At 34.5% G+C, this 17,732-nt stretch overlaps 1 protein-coding gene across 2 annotated transcripts in view; it reads left to right on the top strand.

Moving 5' to 3' along the window:
* The window catches only part of SCLT1 (sodium channel and clathrin linker 1), a 186,011-nt gene extending 173,276 nt beyond the window's left edge, over positions 1–12,735 (top strand). The window contains exons 19-22 of one of the 2 annotated variants that reach the window (XR_007948243.1): positions 2,593–2,671; positions 4,457–4,552; positions 8,063–8,288; positions 10,104–12,735. Coding sequence is in view for 1 of the 2 variants with exons in the window: in XM_051965365.1 (XP_051821325.1) it covers positions 2,593–2,671; positions 4,457–4,552; positions 8,063–8,125 (238 nt within the window). In the remaining variant the exon portion in view is untranslated. Of the gene's footprint in view, positions 1–2,592; positions 2,672–4,456; positions 4,553–8,062; positions 8,616–10,103 lie in introns of those variants that run through there. The other variant, XM_051965365.1, reaches the window with a different exon arrangement.
* The last annotated feature ends 4,997 nt before the right edge of the window (positions 12,736–17,732 follow it).

The following is a 17,732-nucleotide window of genomic DNA, read 5'->3' as shown; positions in this document are numbered from 1 at the left end:
GATGTTGCTGTTATACAACTTGGATGTAAAGGGTGACATCATAAGCAAATTAGAATAGCATTAAACTGGATCTTTGATCCAGTAATACCATTAGCTGGCCCATACTCCAAAGGATTATAGGAAAAGGAAAAGGACTCATATATACAAAAAAAAAAAAAAAATTCTAAATCTTTATAATTGTAGCTCTTGTTGTAGGGTGCCTATCACTTGGGGAATGGCTAAACAAGTTACAATTTATGAATATGATAAAGTTGTTATAGAGTCATGAAAGTTATGGTTTCAGAGAAATCTGAGAAGACTTTTATAAAAGAGACAGACTAAAGTGAAATGAACCAGGAAACCAATTTGCAGGTTTACAATAAAAATAACACTTAAAAAAAGATCAACTTTGAAAGGCTTAAGAATTCTCATCAACACAAAGACTAGCCACAATCCCAGAAGATCAAATATAAATTATGCTAGTCACTTTTTTTTTTTTTTTTGGAAAGACAATCAAGGTTAAGTGGCTTGGCTAGGGCCACATAAGCTAGTAAGTGTCTGAGCTCAGATTTGAACTTGAATACTCCTGACTCCAGAGCACAGATCCACTGTGCCACTTAGCTGCCCTGCTAGCCACTTTCTGGCAAAGAAATTCTGTATTTAAAACACAAAATGAGTTTATATGGTTCTGAGTATAGTCACTTCAGGAATTTGCAAATTATTTCCTTGCAAATATATTTTATACATTTGTTAGGGGCAGGGGAGATGAGAGGGGAAATAAAACTCATTTTTGTTGATTTTTTTAAATTATATTTAAATTTTTTTGAAAAATAGAAAAATATATTAGCAAGCACATGTGTGCTGAGTAAAGGAGGTAAGTCAATCATACTACAAATATGAGAACTAACAGATAGGCCAACCTAGGGTTACACTGGTATCAACAAAACAATAAAAGACCATAAAAGATAACCATAAACATATTGAAGAAATTTTCCATGAAAAATTTAAGGAAGGACATAAAAAAGAATTTTACAAGATGGAAAGGTACTGGGTTGTCATCTATACCAGTAGAGTTTTGATACCAGTGAATTCAGAGATCCATTGAACTAAGAATGGTATAGTCATAGTCATACCATTTACTTTGTTCCAACAGCTTCATAACACTGTCAAAATTAGAATAAGTTTTCTACTTTCCTAAAAAACGTGATTACTGTTGAACAAAGAATGATGCAAGGTCATGTCTTGGATCTAATTCCATTTCATCTTTAATGCCATAATTAAAAGTGATCTGGTCAAATCGTCTTTCCTTTAGTTGCTTCTCATAAAATCTCTCTCCTTTGTTATGCTGATAGTATGGTTGTAATTCTTCTAATATGGGTTCACAGTTGGCTTAAATAATCGTCGTGACTTTGCACAAATTATTTAACTTTTCCAAGAATCAGGTTCTTTCTCTTTAAAATTGAAGATATAAAATTAGGTGATCTCTTACAGTTTCCCATGAACTTTCCAAACTATGTTTGTTCGTTTTGCTATGTCAAATCACCGAAGAGTAACATCTGAGTTTATAAGTACTGAAGTACATTTTTTGTCTTTATTCTATCACCAAAGATTCACAGGTCATTTTTCAAATTAAGTATGTGTTTTATCTTCAGTGTGATCTTCAGTCAAAATACTTTTCCTGACTGGCTAAATACTTTAGATAGAAATTTTTCTAAGTAGTTTGTAAAGTAAGCCTTTACTTCAGTTGAAGATAACTCAATAATTTTAGCTTTAAAAAAAAAAAGTTAGTGTAAACAGATATTAAAAGTTACATATATCTCCCTGCCGGCCAGTAAGTAATTTACAACTATAATTAAAATGATATGATATATTGATCTGAAGATGTCTTTTACAGAAATAATTTTGATATTATGTTTATTTTAACACTAAAAACTATAAACTTTCATTTTTGCCATTTTTGATAATTATTCTAAACATTCCATTTATATGTATGCATATTTGTGTAAATGTATTGTGTATGTAGATGTATGTGTGTGTGTGTGTGTGTGTGTGTGTGTGTGTGTGTGTGTGTGGAGAGAGAGAGAGATACAAGTAGAGATTATATATGCTCTGAATATCTGCTTTGGACTAAAGGATACTCTAATCAAATTGTGACCTAATCTTCAAAATAAATAAAGGATATAATTTCTGTTCCTAACAAACATCTAGTCTAAGGAAGCATTTTAAATGTACTTACAATTGAAACATAATGATGAAAAGAAATATTGGTCATCTTCTAGGAGAAAAATATTGACAAAACAGTTCAGCTTTTCCACTTTAAAAATGACACAAACATACTGCGTATATGTGTACATATACACATATGTGTATATATATGGTATGTGTCTAGGTATGTAAGTGTATGCATATATATATATATATATATATATATATATATATATATATATATATACACACACACACATATATTTAATTTTTTTAATTTGGTGTTGTAAGGAATTTATTGTGATGAGCAATCAGTTTTTACCTACAAGTGATTTAGTATAATAATCAATTTCTTTATGTATTGAATCACTATATTAATAAAATTTCTTTATTTCTTTTGATTGATAGAATTGAACTGAATCAACAGAAACTTCATACCCAAGAATTGCTTTCTCAGCTGGAAGCAGCAAATGAAAAGGTAGTTGAGGTAAGATAATGACTCTTCTGGGAGATACTTCTTTTGTGCTTAATATTTGTGTTATAAAGTTTTACTTGAGCCAAGTTCAAATGAATTATTTGCTTATAATTGCCCATAAAGCTATGAATGCTTATTATAGGAAGGAACTGGAATTTGAAAAGTCCACCATCTTATTTGCATTTGCTGAATATATATGCTATTAAATTTACATTTATTCCTGAAATATGAATGATAAAATTAAGCATTTTGATTTATCCATGATTCAGAGAACATTGTGAAGAACATTTAGCCCTCCCTATGCATGCCTAAAATCAATTTTTAGTGGCTCTTCAAAATTTTGTTTTATTCCATAACAACAGTGCAAGAACAGAATTTGTGATTTATTAAAATATACTTGTCCATGGTTGTAAAAAGTTTTGAATAAAATGTATTTTGTTTTTTAATATCTAATACTTGTATGGAATGCTTATCTGAGAGTATATCAGAATGGTACAAAAATGAAATAGTCAATTTCTGGTTGGTAATTAAGGCTGCCTAAAATGCTTTAAGGTATTTTAGTGCTTTTTTTAATGTTCTTACTTTGGAGCAAAGTAAGTCAGAGAAATGTACAGAAAGTAGTAATAGAAATTTAATGACTTTATTTAGGACATCTGTTCTTTTAGAACTTGAATGCTCAAGTTTTGATGTAGTAGACATGTCATTCATTCTTACTAGTGATATTAATTTGTCAAATTAATTAATAGTGTTATTAATTTGTCAAATGTCTTGATTTTTTTGATTAATAAAAGTAAGCAGATTTAAGCTCCAAATTCCTTAGGGTCTAATCCCTTCCTTATTCTCTTCTATTTGGAAACTAAAATTAAAGAATAAAATCTAGGTATTCTGTTCGATAAGATGTAAGTGATTCATTTAGAAAAAAAGACATTTAATTTTTAAAAATGTAACTATAAAACAATAGATGTAATACAGGATTAATCTAACTTGGCATAAGATCATTAAGTCAAACCTAAAATCCATCAGATCCAGGAAGTATTGTTAGAATGATTTATCTTCATATTTTATTAATGCTGCTTCAGGCAGCAAGCACTTACTATCATCAGTATATCATTCCTAACCATAAGAGTTAATGTAAAACAACTCAGTAGATTCTTTAAACTGATCAACAATGTAGTAATCCATGAGTCATTTGAAACTATTTTTGCCAAATAGCTTTATTGATCTTAAAATATAGTCATTGTGGGCTAGTAAGAATTGTTGAAAGACTACACAAAGACCTGACTTCCAAATCTTACCCCTCTGCCCTATATCTTGTAGGCAGGGAGTTTGCTCACATTCTTAGTTTAATCAGTATTCATGTAAGAAAAGGTTGAATATTTCAGAAAGGATCTCTAAGATATCTTCTGTCTGTTGCATGTAAATAATGAAGTCCTTTTTTTCTTTTTACAAAAATTTAAAAGCACACATGTCAAAGTTAACAAAACAAGAATTAGAAATAATTTTCTTGTCACCTTTCGAATTTTACTTATTACCAGTTTGCTTTTAATATTAATAACTTGTTTTCTTGGAACGTTGCTATGTACAGAAAAAAGAATTTTGCAGTGAGAATGTAAAATCTAATTTAAAAACTGATCCTGTTGTATGAACACTATATTATGCCATCTTTTTGCTTTTTTACAAATACTGCAGTGTCCAAATGCAGCATCACTCAAACTCACTCCTTTAAGGCTTCTCCATTTTACATTAGAATGTATTAACAAAAGCCTATGTTTCTATGACATTATTTCTCTAAAACAGAATGAAAAGATAATTATGGAACATCAAGAAAAAACCAACAGACTTCAGAGACGCCTGAGTCAGGCAGAACAGAGAGCAGCTTCAGCCTCTCAGCAGGTAGAGAAAAAGTTCATACTGTTAGATGAAAAAATTTAGTCTTAGTGGGACAAGAATAAGAAAAAAATTTTGAAAATTCCTAGAGAACAAGTGGGTTTTGTTTACTTTAAGTAAACAAATTAAAGCAATTAAAATTAGGAACCTTAATTTGACATTGAAAACTAACAAACTTAGAGAACTAAAGAATTTTGGAACATCTGAGATTACTTGTTCCAAACACATACTCTTTAATAGATGGTATTAATTGTCTTCAGAAGAGAGAACTGGAATATCTTCTGATCTGAAGGTGTGAGACTGTCGCATCTTTATAATTAAGATTAGACAATTTTTTTAAAAAATGCCAACGGCATTATGTTAATTTTTATTGTGTTTGTACTTCTTCAAGTAGAAAAAAAAGTTGGCCTTCAGAAGGGCAACCTTATTTGTTCTTGGTAAATAAATTTACTTAAATAATCACTGAGATGATAAAATCATGAATAGGAAACCTCAGAGATTATTATGTATTAAGTAATTTCATCTACATTTCCTTTGTAGTAGATATCACAGTGACATTCTCCTGTGATGAATAGAACTTAGGTTTTTAGGAATTAATTTCAAAACTTTTTATTTGATACTATCATTATCATGAGCTAACTCTCATCTGATATGTATCCTCTGCTTCACAGCTAAAACTCTTTGAGACATCTGTTTTCACTTCCTATCTTCTCACTCTTTTCTAAACTTCTGGTCTAGCTTCTAGACTTATCATTTAACTGAAATTATTCTCTTCAAAGGCACCACAGATCTCTTAATAGCCAAATCTAATGGTCTCTTCTCAGGCTTCATCTTTCTTGATTTTTTTACAGCATTTGACACCTTTGATAATTTCTCATCCGGGACATTCTTGGCTATCATGGTTTTTGTGACTTCCTCCTAATTCTGCTATCTGTCCAACTACTCCTTTTTCCATTCCTTCTTCAATCCATGCTTAGTAAATCTAGGTCATTAGTTCTAAGAGCCAAAGGCTCCCTCTTCTAACTTCCCTTGATTCTATTTCAGTTTGTTATCTCAGCAGCTTTCATAGGTTCAAGTCTGAGCCTCCTTCATGCATCAGCAATTGTGGTTTTTACATTTATAACTTGATATCCTGTAGGCATTTCAAAATTAACTTGTCCAAAGCAGAACTCCTTATCTTTTCCCTCTTCCAAACTTTCATATCATTATTGAAGGCACATCTTCCTAGGCAACCCATTTGCAGTTTTGATGCCATACTCATATTCTCATTCTTACTCACTACACGTTTGATTTATTGCCAGAATTTGTTGTTTCTGTCTTCACAGCGTATCACATGCATGTCTCCTCTGCACTCACACAACCACCACCCTAGCTCAGGTCCCCTTTACTTCTCTCCTGGAGTCTCAAATGTCTCCTCACTCTAATCTATCTTCCACTTAGCTGTCCAGATTATTTTTCTAAAATGTATCAGTCACCCCTTTGCTCAACAAACTCCAGTGGCTCCCTGTAACTTCCAGTATCAATTATGGAGTCCTATTGACATTTAAAGATTTTCTTCATACTTGGTTTCCTCCTTTACCATCTTATCCTTTAAATCCCATCACATAGTCTATAATCCAGCCACACTGGCCTATTTGTGAGTATTATGACTCCATATTCCATCACTTTATCTTATATCAGTTATTTTTGGCCTCTTATACATCTCTGACTTTCCCTGATTCCCCTCAAGATCCAAATAAAATTCCACCTTCTGAAAGAGGTCTTTCCTTTTTCCTTTAGCTGCTAATGCCTTCTCTGCTCAAATTATAGGAGGTATATGTACTTATTTTTTAACATTGTCCCTGGCATTAGAAAGCAAACTTTTCAGTGTTAGATTTTTTTTTTCTTTGTATCATTTTGGCACTTAACAAATGCTCATTAATAAATTAATAGCATCGGTGTTGGGTAGTTTGTTGCATAAATTCAGTAATTATCAGGATGTGATGGAATACAGTAGTCAAAAGTAATGTTTCAAAAATTAAATGACATATTTTCTAATTTGAACTAGTTCGTTGAAGAAGATACAAATCCATATCTTAGAAATTGTCAGTAATTTCTCTGGATTCCTTTTCTTGGACCATTTCTTATATAATATTTTTCCTTTAAGTAGAAGTACATAAAATTTTATTCTTTGTTATCTTTGTCCGATCATGAAATTTCCTACAACTTAAATGCTCATTTACTTTCATTATGGAGTGGTTTTCAGTAAAGGTTAGTATCTTAGTTACTATCCTAACTTCTTAAATAACTTCCCCCATTGTTGGAAGCTTTCCAGCAAAGACTAGATGATTACTTATCTAGTATGGTCCAGTGCAGACTCTTTATCTGAGATGGTGTGGCCCATATGACTGATTCCAGTTCTGAGATTTTGTGCATCTAAGGACTGTGTTGAAAGAGATAACCTATTTAGCATTGTTATCTTAAATTCTATGGGAAAAAGGATTTACTAGAAAAGTCATTGTAATAACTCATGTTTATGTATTTTTTTTTCTTTAGAATAACTCTTTTAAGTGCATGGGAGTACAGAAGTTATTCTTCTAGTTTTACAAATGAGAAAAATATGTTACATTGAAATTAAGTGAATTACCTATAGTCACTATGTTAGAATTTCAATTCAAATTCAAGTCTCTTGATTCAGTCAAGTGTTCTTTCCACTACCCTACTCTGCCTCTCTACTACTTATAGAAGTGATCATATTTTATTTCCTGCCCTATGGCAATACAGTTATTTATGTTATGTCTAAAGCTAAAATTTTCAACATTTTCTTTGTGGAAGCCTTTGATACTGTTTTATCAAAGCCCTAGTCTCTGAGAGTAAGTTTTTCTTGCAACTCAACAGCATAAGCTTATTAATATTCTTCATAAGGATAAAAAGTTGTTCATCTATATCATCTTTATAATAATATTCTAAATGCTCCCTTGAAAACAACTCAAGTCTTTTTTTACATTATTCTAGGTCCTTTCATTTTTATATTACTTTTCTCTAACATATATATATTATATGTATAATGTGTTTTTTTCTGAATACTCAATTGTAGTTATGCTATTTTAGACATGAGATCCTGTATAAAGAACTTACAGTTGATAGATTGAAAGGTTTGAAGGATTGTTTAACATCCTGGAATTTTATTGACAGAGCACATAATCATATTAGCCTTTTGTTTTTTAGATTGCATTTTTTTTTTTACTCATATTTAGTTTGTAGTCTAAGCAGTGTAGGTCATTTGTTGTAGTCTCTTTTCTAAGTACTTCTTGGTATATTACCCTTCACTATTAAATATCTTCTTACTTTGAAAAGAATTTCTCTAATTTATTAAACATTTCACATTCTAAAACCATGATAAGATCTCCCAACAAAAGAAGACCTTAATAAATATTGATTCTAAATATTTGGTCCATTTTCTTTTCTTTTATTCTGCTAAACTGAAACTTTCCATGGGAAAAAGAACACCTTACTGATTGTTTGTTTTAATTGCAGCTCAGTGTGATTACAGTACAGAGAAGAAAAGCAGCCTCCATGATGGATCTGGAAAAAATTTAAAAATATGCATCGTTCATTCACATCCCTTTAGAGTTGGGAAAGCTGTCAGAGTAGCTGTATATTGGAATGGTAAAGCCTGAAGCATATGCTTAGGCTTGTGTCATTGTGCATAAGCAGTTTCCTGTTTGGGGGGATAGGAAAGCCAAACAGTGACATCTTCACAGTAAGTAAAGGAAATAGACTACAAAAATATAGTCCCCTAATGAACTTCAGTGGAGAATAAAGTCATCTAAGAAGAGTTCATTCCCCTCATGAAACTGTATATTTATTTACTTTCTTTTTTCCCCCTCTAAAAAGCTAAAGTGTTTATTATAACTCTAATCATGAAAAAAGATATTAAGAAAATGCTAGAATTTTAATTTTTATACCTTCAAGAATTCGTGGACTTTCACAACTGGTCATAACTTCCAATCAATTTTTTCGTATTTCCTAAATGTTCATTTTCTACAGTGAACTCTTCAAATTGTAATAAATTTTCCTTTTTCGAAAATGATGCTGTCATACATCTTGATATATATATATATATGTACACACACACACACACACACACACACACACACATATATACATTATATATATAATTTTGTTATAATTCTGACTCATTCCAGTATTTCTAGGACTTGCTGTTGAAGGATTTTTAGGCTTTGTGACTATTCTCCAAAGGAATAGTGATCAGACTATTCTCCAAAGGAATAGTGAGTGATCAGTTGCGCTCATGTTCTAAAATCAATTAAGCATTTAAATTTGTTATGTTGATATTTTAAATCTTTGAATTTTTTATTCTATTTGTTTGTAATTCTTCTAGGATTTTCTTTTATCAAAATACTTCCGAGTTACTATATTTCTGAAAGTTTTATTTGCAAATTGGTGATATTACAAGTTAGACAGTAAGTCACCAGAATTGATATTGCCGCTACAGTTTTTATAGATTGTAGGATCTAAACAAAATAAGCATTCTGAATTCATCAAATCAATCATATGGGCCTTATAAATACTCTGAAAATGGATTGGCCTAAAATGTCATAAGACAAATTAGGTATCCTACTTTATTTATGTAACAGGAAGAATATGCCTAAAACAACATGAAACTTGACATCAGTATAAGTTTTTAGATTGGGAGTTTGACTTCTAAATCCAGATATACCATCTTCCTTTTATTGTTAGCTTTCACCGTTCTGATACCTCAGGTTTCCTTATTGATGAAAAGAATGGTATTATTCCCAATATCTTTATTTCTAAAGTACCTTGAAAACAAAAAAAATATGTATATGCATGTAAGTGCATAATAATGTACTTGAGTCCTCTATTTTATTATTTTGATTTTTGAAAGTGTTTTTTGTGTCCTTAATTATTTTCTATAATTGTGAATTCAAAGACAATTCAAAGTGAAATGTGTCTTCCCATGGAGGACTTGGAGTCAGAAAAATATGACTTTGAATCTGACCTCTGCCACTTGCTCCAAGATCCATGGACAAAGCCTGTCATTTCTCTGATCCTCAGCTCTGTGGCCCCTTACGGATCTAAATCTATGGATGTAAAACTCTGCTCTCTGCTCATGAGTAATGCTTGCTCCATCTTCTAAAAACATACACATTTTCTCCCCATCCTTCTCTTTCTTCCTCTTTTTCTCCTTGACTCCCAAGATTTCCCTTCCTTAAGACTGGATTTCCTTGTGGATTCATTGGCTTTGCATGTGCATAGAGATGGGAATGGCTCCTCATGCCCTTGTTTAACAGAGTTCTCCAAGGGTGGGCCAGAATAATCTACATATAAGTACATGCCTTTTTGGTGATGAAGGTTTGGATCAAGCTTGTGCTGCCAGTACTAACAACAAAATCTAACTATTAATAGTTACTTTTATTTCCCCAAAGTACATTATTATGTGAAGATTATGTGATATTTCTAAAAACCTTCTTTTAATCATAAATTCTGCTTTTTCTTTTCTCACAATAACGTTTATTTTGTATACTCCTTTCAGAAAGAGGAGACATTGAGGATACTAACAGGAGAGAGAAAAAGGAAATGAAAAGCAAATGGCGACACACAAATAATTCATTTTATTTACTCATGTTACTTTATTGTGTCTCTCTGAAGGAAGAAAGAAGATATGATTACCTCCTTTTCCTCTATAGATGAATATTCTAATCAGAGTAAGCGACGGACTTGGGACTAACGGCTCTTCTGAGGCCACGTGATAAGGCTGCCCACTCGGGGTGAAACACCTCACTTACCCGGCATCCATCGAGTGGGGGCAGGAATTGTACATTCCACAAACACGAGCCGCCGCCCGGCCAGGAAACCGCGGGAAACCACTCACGGGCGCGGGCGCCCTTTTCTCTCACCAGCAGGGCCTTCGTGGGCGAGCCCTGGATTCCCTTTTGGCGCGGGCGCTAGCGAGCGACTAAGCAGCTGCGGGGACCGGCTGGCCGGGCGTCGGCCTTACCGACCTGTCAGAGATGCCCCGCCCCGCAGCCCCGCCGGGACGGGACGTCCGGCCCGGGAGCTCTCGGCGGCCGGGCCCAGCTCCCGGCACGTGCACGCGCTTGGCAAGTGGAAGGCCCCGAAGCGTTGCTTCACGCCGGGAAGCCCCAGCCCGGGTCCGAGAGAGCCCTTCTCCGCACCTCCCCCCGCAAAACTCTTGTCGGAGCCCTTCCAGCCCGCGGGCCTCCGGGAAGCAAAAGCTGCGGAGAGGCCGCCGGCTCCCGGACCCACGGGGCCCACACGTCCCGGAAGGAAGGGCCGACACGGTCCCGAAAGGAACGCCCGCGGGGCCGGGAGTGGGCGGGCAGGCAGATAGCCCTGCGAAGTGCTTCGGGAAGCGGGGAAGGCGTCCGCCCTCCCGGGGGAGAAGGAGACCCCTGCAAGGAAACCGAACCCGGCTGGCCCTGCCCCCGACGTGAGGGGGGCGCTGGCGCGGAAGAGGGAGGAATCGGAAGCCTGCTCCGGCCACCGGGCCGCCCCCCTCCTCCCCCACCCGGCCCGTCAGGCGCCGGGCCCGGCCTTGCTAACCCCGTCTGTGAAGGTCCGTCCGCGAACGGCCTGGCCCAGAGTCCTGGCTGCTCTCAGCTGGCTCAGCCTCAGAGACCAGCGAAAACGACGTGGGAGAAGGCGCCCTCACCGTCCGCTCTCTGGCCCCAAGGGCTTCCGGCCCCTGGCCACCGAACCGCCTCCTGTCACCGCCAGAATGGGAGCTCCTTGCGAGGGGGACTGTCTTTCTGCTGGGGTCCCCCGTGCTTGATACGGAACTAATACTAAGCACCCAATAAAGGCTTTTCTTTCATTCAGTTGAAAAATGGAGCTTCTAGTGCCCTCCCTTATCTACCTCCCAGAATTATTTGAGTGAACTCATGGGATTACATGTGTGAAAGCTTTGGAAACTATCACTACTTGTAACAATAATAAACAATAATAACAAATACGCAGTATTTCATAGCCGCTCCTTGGTCACAAATATCCACTTGACCCTAACCATCAGCATCATTGTGGTCATTTCACGAATAGACATCCTACCGTGTTACGTAGCTACAACTTCAACATTTTACCCGAATTAGCTACTTACAAAGGACATGTTGCAGAAAGAAATAATATTTTGACATTATTGCTGTAAATGAAAACAAAAGAGAAAAAAGTTATAGCGAAATGAAAGGGTGGCTCACAATGTCATCTTGGAGAGAGGCAGATTGGTGAATTTGTCTTGTCATTTCCAAAGGCAACAGGAAATGTCATTTCATGGCACATTTAATCATCCCATATCGCACTGATCACGAAAAGTATTGGTAAAAATTATTGCGGTTTACCCATCTTACATCTGTAGAGAATGAAGAAGGAAAGAAATTCTTCCAAAAACTTGATAAGATACTCCAAATTAAATAAAAATATTTTGATATCTGCTCACTGAATGCAATTGTTATAGTATGTGTAGGTAGTAAGAAATGTAATGAAAAACATAGTTTATATAGCATAGCCAAAAGACTAAAATATACAAAACCTCATGTCTATATATCACTGACACTTTCTTTTAAAAAAGGAATGGAAGTAAGATATGATGAGCTCCTAACAACATAACAAAAAATTAAATCGATTATCTTTTAATAGTCAGGAAAAAGGTTATTACTTACGTAGTAATAATAGTGAATTGTCTGCGTTTGATTAAGCCATCAGTGTCAGAGGAAAGATCAAAATACAAAATCAGGATGAAAATGAGAAAATATTCATGTGCAATAGAAAGAACTTATCCTATTTTATTCAGATTTTTATGATGAAAAATATACAGGTGGAAGAAAGGATATAGTTAGAGAGTATATTGCTTCATAATTTGTTCTGTTTAAGGAAGGAAGGGAGAGATTAGAATTTAGTCTAACCTGTGATTTCAATGATATACAGAGCTCATGGTTGAGTAAATCCCTTCCACCAATGCAGATCATCAATTCTTTTACAACTTAGAAGAAAGTTGCCTGGGACACTGAGAAGTTAAGCGACTTATCCTGGGTCTCAAAGTGTAACTTACTCATTTTCTAACTCCAGGACCAGTCTTAAAACTGCTTTGCTAAGTTGTCTCTCAAAACTTTAACCAATGTAAACATTTTTAAATAAAATGTTTTTAATTGATATTTTCTGTTCCCTATGTTACCATAGTTACCCCAAACATTCCTTTTCCTATCCCTCCCTGAGAGCTGAACTATATGAAATTAAAAATTTTTAAAGAGAAAAAAAATTAACACAACTGACACTATGTTGAAAAAATTCAAAAACATGTGCAATAGAATGCCTGTGGACCTTCTTCCTACATACAGTAGGTTGGAAGTGTCTTCTTATATATCTTTATTCAAATTCTGTTTGATCTTTATTACTTTGTGACATTACTTTTGATTTTATGATGTTTAGTTGCTCTTTCCATTTATATTTTGTAGCTGCTAAATTTAATGTTTTCTTGACTCAACTTCACTTAGTATCAGTTCATATAGCTCTTTCCATGCTTTTCTGTATTTATCACACACATCATTTTCCTACAGCACACTGATATTCCATTAATGTACCATAATTTATTTAGCCATTTCCCAATTGGTGGATATTTATTTTGTTTCCAATTCTTAATTAGCACAAAAAGTACTAGGGTAAATATTTTAGAATATATAGAAACTTTGTTCTTGTCAATGGATCCTTTTTGAGAATGAAGCCAGTAATGGAATCTCCAGCTCAAATAGTATTATATAAACATTTTAGTCACTTTATTTGCATTGTTCCAAATTGCTTTCCAAAAGGACTGTGCCTTTTGTAATCCAAAAGGATTACAACTCCATCAAAAGTATATTTCTATGCTTTTCCTTCTACAAACTCCTCCATTTTGTTGGTTGTTCCCCACCCCCAAAAAAAAAAAAATTGCTGGTGTGAAGTGAAACCTCAGCCTTGTTTTGATTTTCATTTGTTTTATTATTAGTAACTCTGAGCATTTTTGATGTGGTTGTGAACACTGCAGTTCTTTTGAGAACCCTTTCTCATATCTTTTCTCATACCATATTCATATCCTTTGAATATTTACTTGAGGAAGAGATGGATGAAGAGATATCCTGCATACAGGACAAAATATATCTTCTACCCATATCTGAGACAAGAATCTGATATTTCTCTTCAAGTTTTTTTTAATATAATCTTTAAAAGTAAGGTCATGTATCCATTTAGAATATATTGTGAGTGTGTGTAAGGTGTTAGTTTAAACCTAATTTCTACCAGATTTGATTTCCAATTTTCCTAGTAGTTTTTTATCAAATAATACATTTTCTCTTAGGTAATTTATGTTTTCTGTCTTATCAAACACTGGATCTTGATATAAAAGCATATTTTAAAATCTTATGGAGGATGATCATCAATCAACAAACATTTGTTTAGTATCTACTTTGGGCCAAGGTAGGTCCTAAGAATACAAAAATAAAAATGAAACAGTATTGCCTCATAAAACAGAAAAGTAATGAAGATAAAAATTGGTTTAAAGAAAGTTTGGTGAAAACCTCACTAAGTGAAGAAATCTCTAAGTGAAGTAATCCAAAGGGCATTTGAAGATGAAAATTGGAGGACCCTAAAAAGAAAAGAAAAAAACTGCAAAGACTTACAACAAACTTTTTCACTACCAAAGACAAAGAGCCACAGCATTTAGACTTCAACATCCAAGTACCTAGAATATGTACAGTTGTTGCTAAAAAAAAAAAAAAAAAAAAAAAAGACATGAAGAGAATCTGGATTAGACCAAAGGTATATAAAAGAGTCGTTCTAGAAGCAATATAATTATAAAGGTATTGAGAAATTCCTTGGGGAAATTGCATACCTTATAAGGCAACCAAGAAAACATCAGCATCTACCAATCAATATGCCTCCTTTTTGAACCAAACATTTTTCAGGAGAATCATCTTTTCCTATATTGAATCCATCCATAATCAAGGTAGTAGGGAAGATGGGCTTCCAATAAGGTATTCCTTGCATAAATCAAAATTTTTTTCAAGATTTCCTTATATGCAACAGAGAAAACGTTGTTTGACCCTCTCACCATAAATATCAGGCAAGGGACAAAACATGTTTGCCAAAATTATTCACAGTAGTGGATGAGAACCATCACAGATTCCAGATTAAAAAAGAATTCTCTGTGGATGATCGGGTCCTCCAGTTATTTCTGCGCAGGGATAGGATAGTACCGATTGCATCAAACCCCAGAATATTGGAGAGCCTCTTGGAAGACATCTTTAGCCACTTATAAGAGCATGGCCCAATCACCCTCACAGGACAAAAATACATGTAAAAATAAATTATGCCTCTTCTTTAAATGATGATATGAAAATAGATGAGCAACCTGAGAAACTCGTCCATCACAATAAACTCTAGGACAGGTAGTATGAAGGTAAAGATGAATTGGACCCAGAATTGAGGAGACTGGTCAGAATTGCTTTCAGGAAATGACAAAGCCCCATTTATGATCCTCCCCCCAATTCGTCATAAAACAAAAGCCCATATTTTTAATACAAATATTCTACCATAATAATGTGATGATGAATCTTGGAACAATGCAGTCTCCAAATAATTGAAAATGAGTATCAAACAGTGGCTATTGGAGATGTCCATGATGGATATGAGTAACCTGCATCTTATAACAAATACAGAACTTCAAAGAAGAACCAATGTAAAGAATTATCATCAAGGAAATAAACAGGAAAAAATGGGCTAGTCAATCAAAAATGAGACAGCTACAGTCTTAATACTTACATGCTGAACATATATTACATATATCAGGAATGTCACTAATTGTGATTTTCTCTACAGCAAACTTGTAAGATGAAAAGTCCCACAGGATGGCAAACATTGATGGGTTAGGCTTTGCCTTATTGATGATAATCAAATATATGAGATCAGAAATACATTTGAATACTAATTGGTGGCATAGAAAAATCTTACTTCCCTCAGAATTGTTATTGTGATCTAATGATATTGTAAACATCTTTTTAAAAGCATAAAAATGTTTTCAAATGCAGCAAATAATTGTTGATGATTAAAATTTTCTACACAGTATTAGATATGAGAAAAGAACACTTATTAACATCTATTTCCAGTATTCCCCGCTACATCTGTTAATGTCTTATCTTTTTATATACAGAATCTAATTGGTCCCATTATTACAATATGCAAGAGGCATAAAAGAAGAATATAGTGATTCTTAACTTAATCAAAGACTTGTAACTATTCTTATGAAAAGAATAATTAAACATCTAACCAAATGTTTTCAGTGTTTCCACCTGGCATTATATTCACAATCACTAATAAGAAACTTAAGACTATTTTTTGGATGCATCATTATTTTCACTTAATATATCTGGTTGGTTACTAGATATTAAAATATTTTTGCCATATTTAAATCTGCCCTTCTCCATTTCTACAACTATGAATTTAGATCAAATTGTGATACCTTTTTGCTTGAATTGTTTCAAATACCCTTCCCTATCAAATCCTATCTCTAATACTTCTTGCAATTTTTAATACTACTGTTTCTCAGAATACTAAACTCATTTATTCAATCAAAATCTCATCCCATTCCTCCCATAAAGCCTTCTTAAATTCTCTGAAATAATTGTGTATGGATCTACTCCTTTGTTTTGCTATAAATATTCATTGGCTCAAAGTTATCCCTTGATTTAAATGCCTCATTTATTTATATACATGTTCAGTGTTGATGTCACGCTTTGTGTATCCTTTGTTTCCATCCTCAGTGTTTGTCTTAGATTATTGCCTCTCAGAGGACTAGGGCATACTTAGCTTTAGCTGTTCACAGATGGGTATTTAATAAATATCTTCAGATTGTAATGAGACTGACATTGTAGTGAAATTGTATCCAGGGAGTGCCTGGATAGGATTTTTCCTGTATAATCCATTCTCCATCAGATTTGGGAGATTCAGATTTGGAAATAGTTCCCACATGGAATCAGGATGACAACTGGTGGTGGATACAAAAATAGCCGCATCGAGAATTCTTGAAAACTTCTGAATTAGCATACGTGACTAAGAGCGAAAATATGAAGTAATAACTAGTACTATTAAGAAGAAACTGGGGCATCTTGGACATTTTACTTTTTCTCTCTATGTAGTTTATCAGGACAACCTGTATAACATCACCACACTCTCTAAAGCAGTATAAAATAATTAGATAAATGCTTTGAACTACTTAGAAGGAATAACATTGTATGTATAAATAATTGATATTTACTCATTTATTCCCTTTTCTAGAAGATTAATAGATGAATGGGAAGGGGACACCACTGACTCCAAGCAGATTTAATCATTATATTATGGACGTAGATTCATTGCCTTTGAAGTTCTGTAATATTGGTTTGAAGCCTTCCCTACAGAACTCGCCACTGCCCCCTCCGGAAGGCAGTTTTTCATTCTCTAAGGAGTGATGATGAGAATAGGTAAGGTGCCATGAAGACAAAGGCCATCCAATAATGGACATAAGGAACAAATATCAGTGGCGGCTGATTCCCTGCTGTGGGGGTACTTGACTTGAACAGTGGAAGGTTCTTTCCTCGAGGCATATATCTGGGACGTATCAAAGCGACACCTAAGATTTTTCAAGTTTTCTGTTCCCTTAATTAATGTGAGGACAAAAGTTACTTATTGCCACAATGAACTTAGAAGCAGTGCCAGGAATTGTGAAGTCCTGGTCAAGAAACTGCAGATCTTAGAAGCAGAAATTGTTTGTTATTGAAGGCAGAAACCTCAGAAAGGAGACAGATTTGAAAAGTACGGCTCGTTAAGAAAATGGGATCTTACTAAGATTTGGACTTGGGGGCTGAGATTCAAGAAATAGGAAGGATGGATTCTTGACCAGAGATGGGCTATATCTGATGAGATCTGGAGGAAAGTGGGGGGGATTCCAGGAGGAATTTTAAATTAACAAGGGAGAAGACCATTGATTTTTCAAAAAGTAATATCCAGCAGTAAAGGCAGCAAAAAAGCCCATGGCCTCAGGTACCCTAGACAAATGCACCCAGTGTGAGTAACACTAGGATGAACCAGGGAGCTTAATGCAGAAAGAAACAGTTGTCTCTGAGACCTGGGATGTGGTGACAGA

Source organism: Antechinus flavipes, chromosome 6 (genome assembly GCF_016432865.1).
Source record: "Antechinus flavipes isolate AdamAnt ecotype Samford, QLD, Australia chromosome 6, AdamAnt_v2, whole genome shotgun sequence".
Lineage (NCBI taxonomy): Eukaryota > Metazoa > Chordata > Mammalia > Dasyuromorphia > Dasyuridae > Antechinus > Antechinus flavipes.
Note: the sequence above shows the minus strand (reverse complement) of the source record. Positions and strands in the feature narration are given on the sequence as shown.